General features: G+C 46.4%; 1 protein-coding gene across 2 annotated transcripts in view; it reads left to right on the plus strand.

Moving 5' to 3' along the window:
- The first annotated feature begins 57 nt into the window (after window positions 1-57).
- Window positions 58-12,924, plus strand: part of RCL1 (RNA terminal phosphate cyclase like 1) — a 31,056-nt gene continuing 18,189 nt past the window's right edge. Inside the window, exons 1-6 of one of the 2 annotated variants that reach the window (XM_068928096.1) lie at window positions 116-235; window positions 3,340-3,376; window positions 3,464-3,535; window positions 4,254-4,429; window positions 10,549-10,623; window positions 11,989-12,113. In XM_068928096.1, coding sequence (XP_068784197.1) covers window positions 3,352-3,376; window positions 3,464-3,535; window positions 4,254-4,429; window positions 10,549-10,623; window positions 11,989-12,113 — 473 coding nt within the window. In that variant the 5' untranslated portion in view covers window positions 116-235; window positions 3,340-3,351. Of the gene's footprint in view, window positions 236-3,339; window positions 3,377-3,463; window positions 3,536-4,253; window positions 4,430-10,548; window positions 10,624-11,988; window positions 12,114-12,924 lie in introns of both variants that reach the window. The other variant, XM_068928097.1, reaches the window with a different exon arrangement.

Raw genomic sequence — 12,924 nt, forward strand, 5'->3', positions numbered from 1 at the left:
ACCACGTGGGCTCGGCGGGCGGCGGCGGCGGCGGCGGCAGGAGCGGGACGGCCAGCGCAGGGGGAGCGCAGCGCAGGGGGAGCGGGCGGCGGGGGCGGCATGTCGGGCCGCTCGCAGTGCCTCAGCTACGCGGGCTGCAACTTCCTGCGGCAGCGCCTGGTGCTGTCCACGCTGAGCGGGCGGCCGCTGAAGATCCGCAAGATCCGCGCCAAGGAGGAGGACCCCGGCCTCCGCGGTGAGCGGCCGGTACCGGCAGCGGCGCCGGCAGCGGCGCCGGGGCGGGCAGGCGGGCGGAGGGGCCGGGCACGGCAGGGCAGTGCAGCGCAGCGCCGCAGCAGCGGCCCGGCCGCCTGGTCGTGCTTGCCCGGCGCGGCGGCGGCAGCGGCGGCGGCGAGGAGGCACCGGGGACGAGCCAGCCCGCGGCGGGGAAGGGGTGCGGGCACCGTGCGGGGAACGGCCGCGGGCACAGCGCCCTGCTCTCCCCGAAACCCCCACCCGGGCGGGAGGACGAGCCGGGGTGTCCTGGGGGTGCGAGGGTAACGGGGGTGTCCTGGGGGTGCGAGGGTAACGGGAGTGTCCGGGGGTGCGAGGGTAACGGGGGTGTCCTGGGGGTGCGAGGGTAACGGGGGTATCCAGGGGGTGCGAGGGTAGCAGGGGTATCTGGGGGTGCGAGGGTAACGGGGGTATCCAGGGGGTGCAAGAGTAACTGGGATATCCAGGGGTACAAGGATAACTGGGGTGTCCAGGGGGTGTGAGGGCAACCAGAGTATCTGGGGGTGTGAGGATAAGTGGAGTATCCAGGGGGTGTGAGGGCAACCGGGGTATCCAGGGACAAACAGATTATCTGGGGCCAGGACAGTGCGGTTGAGCGGGGCAGAGTGCTGGTGGCAAAATTTCCAGGGGCTGTGCCTGGGGCGCGAGATTCCCTCCGCTTTTCCTCCGTAGCGACGGGGATGGAGCCGGCAGCGGCCGAGGGGTCTCCTGCCCGCAGGAGGGAGCAGTGCGGAGCGTGTGGGGCCTGGGGATGTGCGGCGAAGGGGCCCGGACGCCCCGGGGATGGTGGCAGAGACCAAGGCAGAGCGAGCGGGTGGCTGGGGAGGCGAACGCCTTGTGGGCAGCTTTAGTCATGTGTGCCGGCGGTGGTGGGATTGGACGTGGCCTCGAAAGCCTCTGGACCTTCCCGTGCGGCTGCGTTTGCCCACTCACAGGCCTGCCTTGTTTGTGGGGCAGACTGCATCAGGTAACTGGGTAATTCTGGCTTCCCTGCCCCGCTGAGCACTTCTGCAGAGGGCTGGCTCTGTGCTCCCAGGCCACTCCAGCTGGTTTTCCTTGCAGTGAGGCATCGGGCATTGCAGGCAGGGCGACAGGGGGAGATCCCGAGGGTGAGCCTGAGCCACTGGACTGCACATGGACTACATGGCCAGCTCCAGCACGGGACAGTTTCTGTATAAAAGTGGGCTCTCTGCTCAAAAGCTGCAGGACTTGCTGGCCCTGCAGCCGTCCGTGGTTGCCCTGTACCCAACGGCTTTCTTTCTGTCTCTTTGTTGGAGCCAAAGTTCCAGCAATTTTACTGGATCGGAGTTTATTCCTTGACTTTTATCTGTTCTATGGCCAAATAGGAGTAAAGGTAACACGTTACAATACTTCTGCAGTTGGTAATAAGTAATATCTAGTCATTCCTACGGCCATGACAGTGGCAGTCAGGAGGGCCAGCTATCTCAGATACATCACTTAGTTCTTTTTTGGGCAAGCTGCAAAGTGGAGAACAGGCCTAGCACCTGCACAGGTACTCCTGAGAAGGCTTCAGTTCGTAGCCAGAAGTTTTCCTGTTAAACTTTCAAAACACTCTTATGTACTTAACATTTACCAAGACCCCAAGTATTTATTACTACCATGGAGTGTTTGCTTGTGATGAAGGTAGTTTTTGCTATTTTTTTAAATAGGTGAGTTATATTTTCCGAGCATGGGTTAAAATACAAACTGTGACTGTAGCAGAAAAAGCACAATAACAAACCCTAATTAGTGTTGATATTACAGACTCACAGAATCGCAGAACGGTTGAGGTTGGAAGGGACCTCTGGAGATCATCTAGTCCAACCCCCCTACTGAAGCAGGGTCCTCCAGAGCACATTGTGCAGGATCATGCCCAGGCAGGTTTTGAATATCTCCAGCGAAGGAGACTCCACAACCTCTCTGGGCAACCTGTTCCAATGCTCCGTCGCCCTCACAGGAAAGAAGTTTATTAAACATGCAGCGCTCTCTGCTTTTCATAGCTAGAGCCTTTGCAAGGAAAACTTTTATATCAGTTTGTCCCTGAAGAGGGTAGCAGCTATTCATGAGGATGTGCTTCCTTCCTGGAAGTGATTTCAGAACTATCATGTAAAGCTGAGCGTACAAATTCTCAGGGCAGAGAGCAGAACCAGTGCTGTGTGTCTGCGTCATCAAGCATACTAGGCTTGATTAACAAACTGTAATTCCTGCAAATAGCTCATTGGTTTAAATGTTTATTGCATCCTAGAAGCATACATAGGAATAAAAATCTGATAGCTGGTTAAGGACTACTGTAGCATTACTGCTAATGAAGTTGTACAACCAATTCACAATTACGCAGGTGCTGGTGGCTCTTAAAATTAACTGATTTTTGAGTTATATTTAAACTGTATTTTCCTTGATAGTGAGGGTCTGCCAACTTAGGATACCTAAATACTAGAATACTAACATTCCTTTTTTCATGCTTGTTTCTTTCCCGTGGCTCTGAGAGAGATCCTGCACAAGCAGGAGAAACTCAGTATTTAGTTTCGTACAAGGTGCTACAATGCACATTCTAAGACGAAAGAGAGGTAACGGGAAGACTTGTATTTCTCTAGCCTTTATTGCGTCATTAATGGTTTGGGAAAAGTCAAAAGTCTGTGGACAGATATCATGACGGTGTTTTTGGAACAGCTGTATACTTTACATCTGAAGGTCAGCTTCTTTTCAAATAAGACTTCTACAAAAAATAATGGGAAGCTTCTCAGGCCTAAATGAACAGGGTCCTGTTTGCTAGAATTTGTGCATATGTGCAAAGGTGACCTTTCTACTAACTAAAAAGGCTTTATGCTGGGCACCAGTGACCCCTCAGACCACTGTGATCAGATGTGCCAGCTCCCATACCTCGCTGTAAGCAGGGGAGAGCGACATGGCTCATCCCATGGTCACATCTGGGTGCACCTGCACTGATTTGAGAGGCCCATGAGACTCAAATTTAGGCCTCTGCATTTATAGTCAAGTGCCCTTTTCCATGTGGCAGAATTGCACTGCAACAATCAGAAGAGTGAGGGTAGTCTTACTGTCTTCCAGAGAGTGTCATGGATGGCCGGAAAGGGAAAACGTATAGGTATGGTATGTTATGTGTTGAAGTTTCTTATTGTTTTCAGGAACATGTTTAAGAAACTTTAAAATTCTTTTTTTTTTGCCTCCTCAGATTTTGAAGCAAGTTTTATTCGCCTCATTGACAAAGTGACCAATGGCTCTAGGATTGAAATAAACCAAACAGGTGAGAGCTTTCTTCTCGTCTTCCTCTGTGCTGGTCTACCAGACTCTATCATGTGCTGCAGTAAAAGAAAAGTTTTGGCTTGCCAGGGCTGAGTATGTTAGATAGCTTGGTACGAAAGACCAAGCAGACCAGACATAATCAGGCTGAGAAGTTCTGTAGCGGTAGATCACAGGCAAGAAGAGCATGTTCCACCATAATGCAGCGAGTCAAGGAAAACGCGTTGCTCGAGACTTTAAATTTTCTGTTCTGTTTGATATGCAGGATTTCCTAGTGGAGGAAGATTCCTCTGAACCAGAAGGGGTTTTTGTAGAAGGCAAGGTTTGTACTTGCCTAGTCATGCTCGAAAGAGGAGTTAGCTGGACGGAGAAGCTTCCGACGGAGATATCTCAACGGGTTTTTGTTCTCTTGTATAATGTTACAGGGACTTCTAAGAGTTTCATAGGGTCAGTAGAGCAGATAACCTACCACTAGGTGCGCTGGGATGGCAATGACCTGCTCTGGTAAAGGTTCGGCTGCTGTGGAAGTATGACAGTGGCCTCCGTAAGCATTTTTTGTCATGATTAAAGGATTCTTGACATGGAAGAAGTGTGCTGGAAGCGCTACCTGCCTCATATGTTCTTTTGTCTCCAGTTTGCTGGTACTCATCACTGCAAAGTATCTTTACGCTGTAGTCGTGGCTGGTGCGCTGACAACACTCTGATACGATGTCTTCCCCCAGGTACAACCTTGTATTATCAGCCTGGTCTTTTGTATGGAGGTTCCCTGGAACATGACTGCAGCCCCAGTCGCAGTATTGGCTATTATTTGGAAAGTCTGCTCTGTCTAGCACCTTTCATGAAACACCCATTAAAGATTGTCCTGAGGGGAGTAACAAATGATCAAGTAGATCCTTCGGTAAGTAATGAAAATTTATTAAGTGGCTAAAGAGGATTTTTTTCCTTCTTCATCTCAATCGAAAAAAGAAAGTCTCCAAATCCTATTGCATTTTGTAATTTCTCACAACCAGCAGTATCTAGTATTATTGTATGAGCCAGCAAGCTCTCTGAATCAAACAAGCATCTTCTGGTCTGTCCACTTTCTGCTTCGTACTCCAAACTGTAGTTTGTAATCCATGTTTGGACGTTCATTTCTGGGCAGCTTCTCCTTTCTTCAGTGGAAGCTCCCTCTGAATGTGATGTGAAGCCCTGCCATAGGTTTGCTTCTCCTGTTCTCTTAAAATTTAGATGTATTATTCCCCCATTGCACACGTTTATTTACTGTAAAAAGAGGAAATTGTCTATAAAATGCAGCGCAGCAAGGAAGGAATCCTTCCTTACTGTAGATGCCAGGCGTAGTCATACCTGTGCTACCATGAGGCCTTCTGTTACAGATAAAGGTCACACGCCAATAATGAAATTACGGTAGCAGAAGTCCTGCCTGTAATTTATTTAGCTGCTTTCTGGTTACAAGCAGCTCGCAGAAGGAAGACTGTCTCTTTCGTAAGGAAGCTGAAATGCATGATAGATGAAATGACTCTATGAAATTAGCTATGTTTGCCTTGAATTATGTTAGCGATGATTTAAAATCTTTCATCTTGACAGTCTTGTTACAAAAATGAGCTATGGGTAACATAGGGTTAAAACTCTAAAGTTATGGTTAGGGATTGCTTGCTTTTTTTTTCCTTTAAAGTAATGGCTCTTGGAGAGCAGCTCTGCTGTTTGCCTTTCAGGTGGTGATAGGAGACTGCGTATTTTCTTGTGAGTAGATTAAAGGAATACTGTCACCTGAGAGTTTGATCAGTTTAAAATGAAAACAAATACTATTAAGTGTAATAGCAGGTATTAGACTAGCCTCTGAGTCCTGCTGGTATTTATGGCTTTTCAACTATTCTTTCCTGTCATTTTAAAAAATGTGTTCTCTCCTCTGTGGCGCTGTGAAACACCCACATGAGGCAAAGGGTAATTGAAGTGGGTTATACACAGTGCCATCAAAAAAAAAAAAGAACAAAGTAAAATGAAAAATGTGCGTTTCTCTAATCTTTCAGTCACCATGATTAAAGATACTTGATAGAAATGGTAAGTAATAAGAATCAAAGCAGTCTCTTTTGGTTGACTGCATCTCTTTAACCACAGTGGAGAGAGCTTCTCTGCCTTGAAGAAGGCAGAGATGAAGAGCAGTCCAACTTGAACGTTGCTTTCAAGTACGTTGGACATACATCTAAGCAGTTTAGAGTCTGGAAATTACTCCTTTTCAGACATTGTTCACTTGGGCCAACAGAGATTAAGCAGTTCTAGGTGAAAGGGGCATGAGAATCTGAGCCAGTTAGTTGTTCCTTGAAGGGGGCTTGCACTGGCCAAAGCTCCGACATAGAAAGGTGTTGTCAGACGTTGGCTGAGTCACGGTACCTGACCGAGTGCCTGCTGCTCAGCCCATGGCATGTACAAATCAAATGCAATCACTTGATGACAGATGTCTGTACCAGTGAGTTGTATCTTAATGTTCACTGTGTTGTGGAAAAGCAGTTGTAGTTACAGTGGCTCAGCTGATATATAGTAACTTGTTAAGTGGCAGCAGCTTAATACTGATTCCTCAAATTAGGTTAAACCTGGCTAATGTCTGGTTTAACTGGCCTGAGTAAACATTAAACCCAGTCCACGCTGATGAACTACTTTCAATGAATTTTACGCAAGGTTTTGTAGTGGCTCAAGTATTGTGATGAGGAGGGGTGAAAAAAAAGGAAAAACACGAGAAAGCCTCCAAACTCCCTTAACGAAATCCACGTGACTCTGCAGGTTGTCGAGACCACGGGCACAAGTTTAAATGCTGTCCCACATGATATGTGTGCTTGAGTAAATGTAAACTTGGTTTTAAGCTGATCAAGGCTTTTTATTCTTCTGTAAGCAGACAGCATTTAGAAACTGTGGGTCAAAACTTGTTATTTACGCTTGCCCAAAAAAAGGACGCTCAAATTTGTTCATCCATCTACATGCCAGCTGGCTTTTCCGGGGAAGGTGAGGAAGGCAGACTATTCTAAATATCTTGGGCTGATTTAAAATGAACAACATATTTTCCATGCTGCTCTTCATGTAAGAATCTCTCCATCTCACATCAGTAGGTGCGATAGGCATGACACCCATCCATCTGCACTGGTTTTTCTTTTTTCCTCGGTTTGTCCCGTATTTTGCAAATGTGTCTTTATTTTGGGGCCACGTGAGCTCTGGAAGGAAGTGTCCCTGCATAAGTGCGTTCGGTGTCTCTGTCACCTGCAGAAAGACACTAACTGTACAGTTTCACATACACATATATAAATATATATATATATACCCACACATATACATGTATGCGAGCTCACAGAGCGCCTCGCGGGTGCTGAAAGGAGAAGGTGGTCCTGCCCATCCTCCTTCCTGATCTCCTCCTTTCAGCCACACAGTCCTGCCTCCTCCAACACTCTGGCACTTTTCAGAGCCTTTCCTAAGCCGATTTCACTTACTGGCAGGATGGCAGAGAGCTGCTCCCCATGTTTGCTTCTGGAAGCACCCACTGGGTAAGCAGCAGGAGTGTGCGTACGGCCAGAAAAGTGGGGCCTTTCCCTCATGCTAGCAGCAGGCAGGTAGCCTGACCGACGGGGCTTTCTGGAATCTACTCTCATTTACCCTTATTGAAGAGAGCCTTCAAAATATCTGTTGGATATGATTGCTGCCTTGAGTGCTTGAGGTTGCTCCTAGCCAGCAAGCCCTTGTCAGGAGGACAGAGAGGACGTGGCACATCTCCTGCTGCGGGGACAGTGTGAGTGGTCAAGGGAGAGGAAAGCTGTTTCCAAAGGACGACTTACGGCCGGAAAGACTTTGGCTGATTTCAGTGAGGTGTTAGGTCAGGCTAAGGGCTCCAAGGGTATAAATAGAGCGTGTGTTGATGTTTGCATTTGTGCGTATACATCCAATGCCCGCTGATGGGGTGCAATGCGAAGCTGTTTGACAGCAGGCACCACTAAAGATAACCGAGAACAGTAATTGGAGAGTACCGGGGCCGCTGAAATGCAGGGTGACGTGCGCTTGCTGCAGTTTGCAACATGGTGATAATAGTGTGCAAGTGATATATTTTAAATGAGTGAGTGGGGTGATTCTTTGCTCTTGCGTTTGTCAGGAAGAGATCTCCATGTGGCTTGGAATACCAGACTGAACTGTTCACTGGCGACCTGCATTTACGTTACATTTTTCTGCGCAGCCACTAGTGAGACCTGTAGCTGTATAGCTTGTGGACTCACTTTGTGGGACTGGCACACAGGATGGATGTAGTTTAAGGCTTCTGTGCATTGAGAGTGTGCAGGGTGGGGAGTATCTTTGTAAAGCATATTTTTGAAGGGAATGGAGGTGGCACACACATGATTACTCCTATTTTCCTTTCCTTCTTTTCATGTTGTTATTCTGACGAGCTGCAGATACGTGGTGCTGTAATAACCTGGTTTTAGAACAATCCTTCTTAGTGTTGTTTGGGTTTCTGAGTGCTAGAGTTTTTTTACAGCTTTGCCTTAGGACTTTCGACTGAAATGACTTTTCATGCTGGCATGAGACTAGCGTATGAAGTTTTGGCTTGGAAACAATAACAAGTAAACTTCTATATTCATCTAAATTCAGCAGTTGTCTGTAATCCCAGGAAAACAAAAGTTTTCCCTACTGACTTTTCTGGCTCCTTTTTTTCCTTCTTTTCTCTTTTTTCTTGTTAGATTCTACAGTTTCACAGTTGTGCAGCACGGAAAAAAGCTATCTAGCTTTCTGCCACCAGAACATAATGCTACGTGTGTGGCATGGGTGGAAGCTGTTCTGAGTAGTGCTAATGGCTACCTAGGCTGGCTGATGGCTACATAGGAAAGGGATAATCAGCTGTGGTTGGGTCTGGTTTGTTTTTTTTTTGTAGCTTTTCACTTGCTAAGGGATTCTGCAAGCCACTAGAAGTTTCAGTTCATACCTTTTTAGATTTTTAATTGTTGCAGATTTCTTTAAAGGGAAAAAAGTTTGGTTTTATGCCAGTTTGGTTTTCGAACAAGCAACGTCAATGGGACTTGGCAAATTCTTGGCATTTGTGGTGAGGTATACTCCGGTTGTACCAAAGCACGGAAGAAATTTTATGTGACTTGGGGTTGTGCTGTCAGCTCTAAAGATGGGATGAGTGCCCTCCAGGGAGAGCTGAAGAATGGTTTAAAGGTTGAGCGGTAGGCAAGAACCTTAAAAAATAATGGGCTTATGTCTAAATTCAGCTGCAGTCCTGTGATTTTGGGTGAGGTGTGAGATCCCTCCCACATGAACTCCCACTCAGCTGTTGAACAGGACAGCCTTCTCCCGTTCTTCAAACATTGCTAGTTACCTTCTCTGTCTGGGCTGTAAATTTGGAACAAACACAGCCTCTTAACTGTGCGTCTGTCTGGTGCCTGATGAGCATTATGCCTGGAACTCATCTAAGGACTAAAAACACTATGATAAGTCTTGAAATTTTTGGAAACACACAAACCAGACTCAAAATTGGCCCTATTTCCTATTGTGGTCATAACATGCTTTTCCATAGATACAGACTTCAGTCCAGAGATTGTAAAAGTGGAGATGGAGGAGGGGAAGGGAGTTTCTAACTTGCATAGTGAAACTGTTCTTTTAAATGGTACGTATTTTTTCGTAACAAAGAGGGAGAAATACTCTGCAGTTCTTATGTGAAACAGATTAACTAGTCGGAATTTCAGAACTTCTGCCAATGATATTTACATGTGTCTCTGTGTGTCCCCATGCATATTAATAATGGCTTGTGCTCTAAAAATCAAATCTGACTGTGATTAATGAATACTACTGAGGGGCTGGCTGAAGGTAGCATGACCATTCCTGGCATTTCTTAATTAAAAAAAAAAAATCATTGACTTAGCATTTTTAACGAAGACATTAACATGTTGATACTACTTCCTACCATTAAAAACATCCCCCCTCCCCCCGCCCCGGAAAAAAAGAAAGTATATTGGCCAGCAGGATTTGAAGCGTGAGGACTGCAGCACAAGCTTGTAGCGACTCAGGTTGCTCTAACAGGTTGTTCACAGCTTTGCAGATGCTAGTACTTTGTTGGTGGCTTGCTTCATATAACAGAGAGCGGAAAGAGTGTAACTCAAGAATACTGGATTCTGGTTGAACCTAGGAGGAGGAGGATGCTCTTTTTTGCCACCTCTTCCACCATCCCGCTGCATGCTTGTTTTCCTCTCCATCTGAATTTTAGTTCCTCTTTGGTCATGCTGTCCTGGCCTCATCTCTTCCAAGATGCTTATCTCTGGTAATTCCTTGCGCAATTGCAGTGCTAAAAAGATTTTTATCCCCTTCGGCAATGCTGCTCAAGTGTCAGAGAAGGAAGAAGGCAGTCAAAGGACAGTCATTGTTGTCTTAGTTTAGCAGCCGGGAAGAGCGATTGCAAGGAAAATCCTGCTCAGACCTAGATTTGGCAAGCACTCAGTTCAGAGGGAATACATGGAGGATTTGCCACACACTTAACCAGGTTCTTCTGTCAACAAAAATTACCTGGAGACTCCTGTTTCTCAGAAACTGCTGAGGAGAAGTTCTTGACACAAGGATGACATTCCTCCTGCTCCAAAATGTGGAGGTGCCTTAACTTCTCAGAAATTAAGATTGATCAAGATTTTTTTTAACAAGCACAAAAGAATGTATTTCTTCAATTATTGTGTTCAGAGAAACAAATGAACTATCTTAGCTGAATCATAACAAAAACAAGGGTCCGGCTGCTGAAGAAATCCAGAGTAGGAAATTTTGACTCCTAGTCGTTTGTTTTGGCAAAGTTTGCGAGTAATGTGATCCTATGGTAGTCTAAGAGTGGGTTGAAGCTTTTAGTGCTGCGCTGCCATGTCTGCTCACAGAATACCTAGTCTGGGAAAGCCTTATCCGTTAGGCACCTCATAATTCAAGATTTTTAAATTACTGACTTATGTAACTTTCAAGGGAGAGTCTGCTTTTTTGATTTTTTTCTTTCTTTTTCTTTAATTGTGTGTTCCATAGGTTGATGTCCTTAAGGCAACAGCTCTACCCCTACTGAAAAAATTTGGAATTGATGGTGAAAGTCTGGAAATCAAGGTAAAAAAATCTTATTTCTTTCTCTTCTGGCATAGTTTAAAAGATTCCTTGCCCTGTTTCACACTGGTCTATACACTTGCTCGCCTCCTGTCTCTAGCAGATATCTAATTGTAGCTGCATACATTTCTAAAATTGCCTCTTGTTTTTGGCCTCTTTTAAATGGCGTATCAGCCACATGCTGTTTAGGTTTAAGGTACGGCGTAGATGAGATGCAGAAGCTTTAGGTAGAGAAGATAAGGACAAATGTGTGTCACTCTTCTTAGTTTGTGGGAGATCTCAGAGACTGAGAGCTTCTTTCTTGTCCTTCCATTCCTTTTATTTTCCTTTTCTTGCTGCTTGTTCTTCCTGCCCCATGGTTAAGGCCAGGGAATAGCAGTAGGATCCTCACGAGTACAGCGGCTGGACCTGTGCTATACAGGTGGGTGAGGTTTGCTTCCGGTTTAGAGGGGTGCAGTAAAGAAACTTCTTCTCTGAAGACGGCACTTTTTGCAGGCCCAACAGACCTGGATGTAGAAAAGACGTTTAGTCTGAGGAAAGAAACTACTGTCTTTAAAAATTAATAAGAAAACAAGCAAAAAAAAACCCCTCCCAGGCTCTTGGGGCACTCCCAGCCCTTCCTTTCCCTGCCCTAGGCCCCCCAGCCCCTGTCCTGCCCAGCCCCAGCCCCGTCTCAGCCCAGCACAGGGCTGGCAGTCGTCAGTCGCTGCCCCACGACACTAACGCTGCAGCAGTGCTGGCTCCAGCCTTGCCACGGCCCTGGTCCTGCCCAGACATGGCTCCCCGTCCCCGCGGCGGTGTCCGAAGCCCGGAGTTGGGGCTGCCCCTGTGGCGCCTGGACAAAACCTACCTTGCAGCACTTTCTGTTAGTTACACGTTGCAAAGGATTGATGTAATGCCCTTTGTACTAGTGCGTAAGTTCTCAAACATCTGCTGTTTTGGACAGCTTGAGAAAGCTTTTCTGCCTTGCAGGGATGAGCTGATTTTGGTCCCCCATGTGCATGTTAGGCATCAGAGAAGCTATTGTCTTCTTAAAAGATATTCTTCAGCGGTGAGGCACAGCTTGGCTGTTATAAACCTGCTTCAAGGCAAGGTTGCTTTCTTGGCAAAGGTGGGTTTTTCTCCATTGAGAAATCATGCCTACTCTCTTTGAAATGAGAGAATCAACAAAAAAATCACTTTTTACTGGTAGGTTTGGCTTAAAATCCATTTCTGCCTTCAGAATTTTTTTTTCCTCACCTATATTGACATAATACCACTACTGATAAGATCTTACTATGTGGGGGATAAAAGCTATCACTTTTGAATATGTAAGTACATTGTTCTTGCTCTTTACTAAACTGTTATCTCCTCCGTTATTGTTTCTAGATCAACCGGAGAGGAATGCCGCCCAAGGGTGGCGGAGAGATACTGTTTTCCTGCCCAGTGAAGAAAGTCTTGCAGCCCATTCAGTTTACAGACCCCGGCAAAATCAAGCGCATCAGAGGAACTGCGTATCTTTTTTTTTGTTTGTTGTTTGACACTTACTAAAGGGGGCTGAAGGGAACGTTGCATAGACATTGAGTGAAGGATCACGCAGACGATTAGATCTCAGCTTTGTGTCTCAAAGACACTGTGTTCAGAGCAGTGTTGCGCTCTACGCTGAGTAGTGGCATCGTGGCTGTTAGTGATTGTGGCTGGGTGTTGGATGGGTACTTTAAACTGAGTTCCATTTACACCTCACTGCACACGCGAATGGAGTTGTTTATTGTGTTAGGAAAAACAGTTCATTATCCCTTTAGCCTTCGGTAGCACCACTGGAGATGGAAGTAGGGGAGGATGTTTTTCCCTCACAAAGAAAAGGGCACAAAATACTGTTACGGAGTACTGACTTTTGCAAAGAGAATTTCACATGTAGTTAATGTTTCTTCTTTCTTTCTCTCTTGCTGTCTCTGTACTGTATCTTTCATTAATCTGCTGTCCCCACAGGAAGAAGGCAGAAATCCCTCACAGGCAAGGAATGCTAAAGGTTGCGTTTCATGAACTCCTGTTCTCTCTTGGGCATTGGCTAACGCGTGGTCCAGTTTGCGATTATGAGAGATCTGGCTTCGATCAGCTTAAAAGGAAAGCAGGAATGGGGCAGGTTGCCTGCAGAAGTGCAGGCTTGCAGCCTAGCCCGCCATTTATCTTATGATGTGCTCTTGTAATTGTGCGAATGGGATGCTTTGAACTCAGTTTCCAGCTGGAGCATTTGGATGAGTGAACCATTCCTGTGTGAGAGCAGTTTTATTAGGTGCACGTGCTGTAGAGTAACAAAGGAGGCAG

Source organism: Struthio camelus, chromosome Z (assembly GCF_040807025.1).
Source record: "Struthio camelus isolate bStrCam1 chromosome Z, bStrCam1.hap1, whole genome shotgun sequence".
Lineage (NCBI taxonomy): Eukaryota > Metazoa > Chordata > Aves > Struthioniformes > Struthionidae > Struthio > Struthio camelus.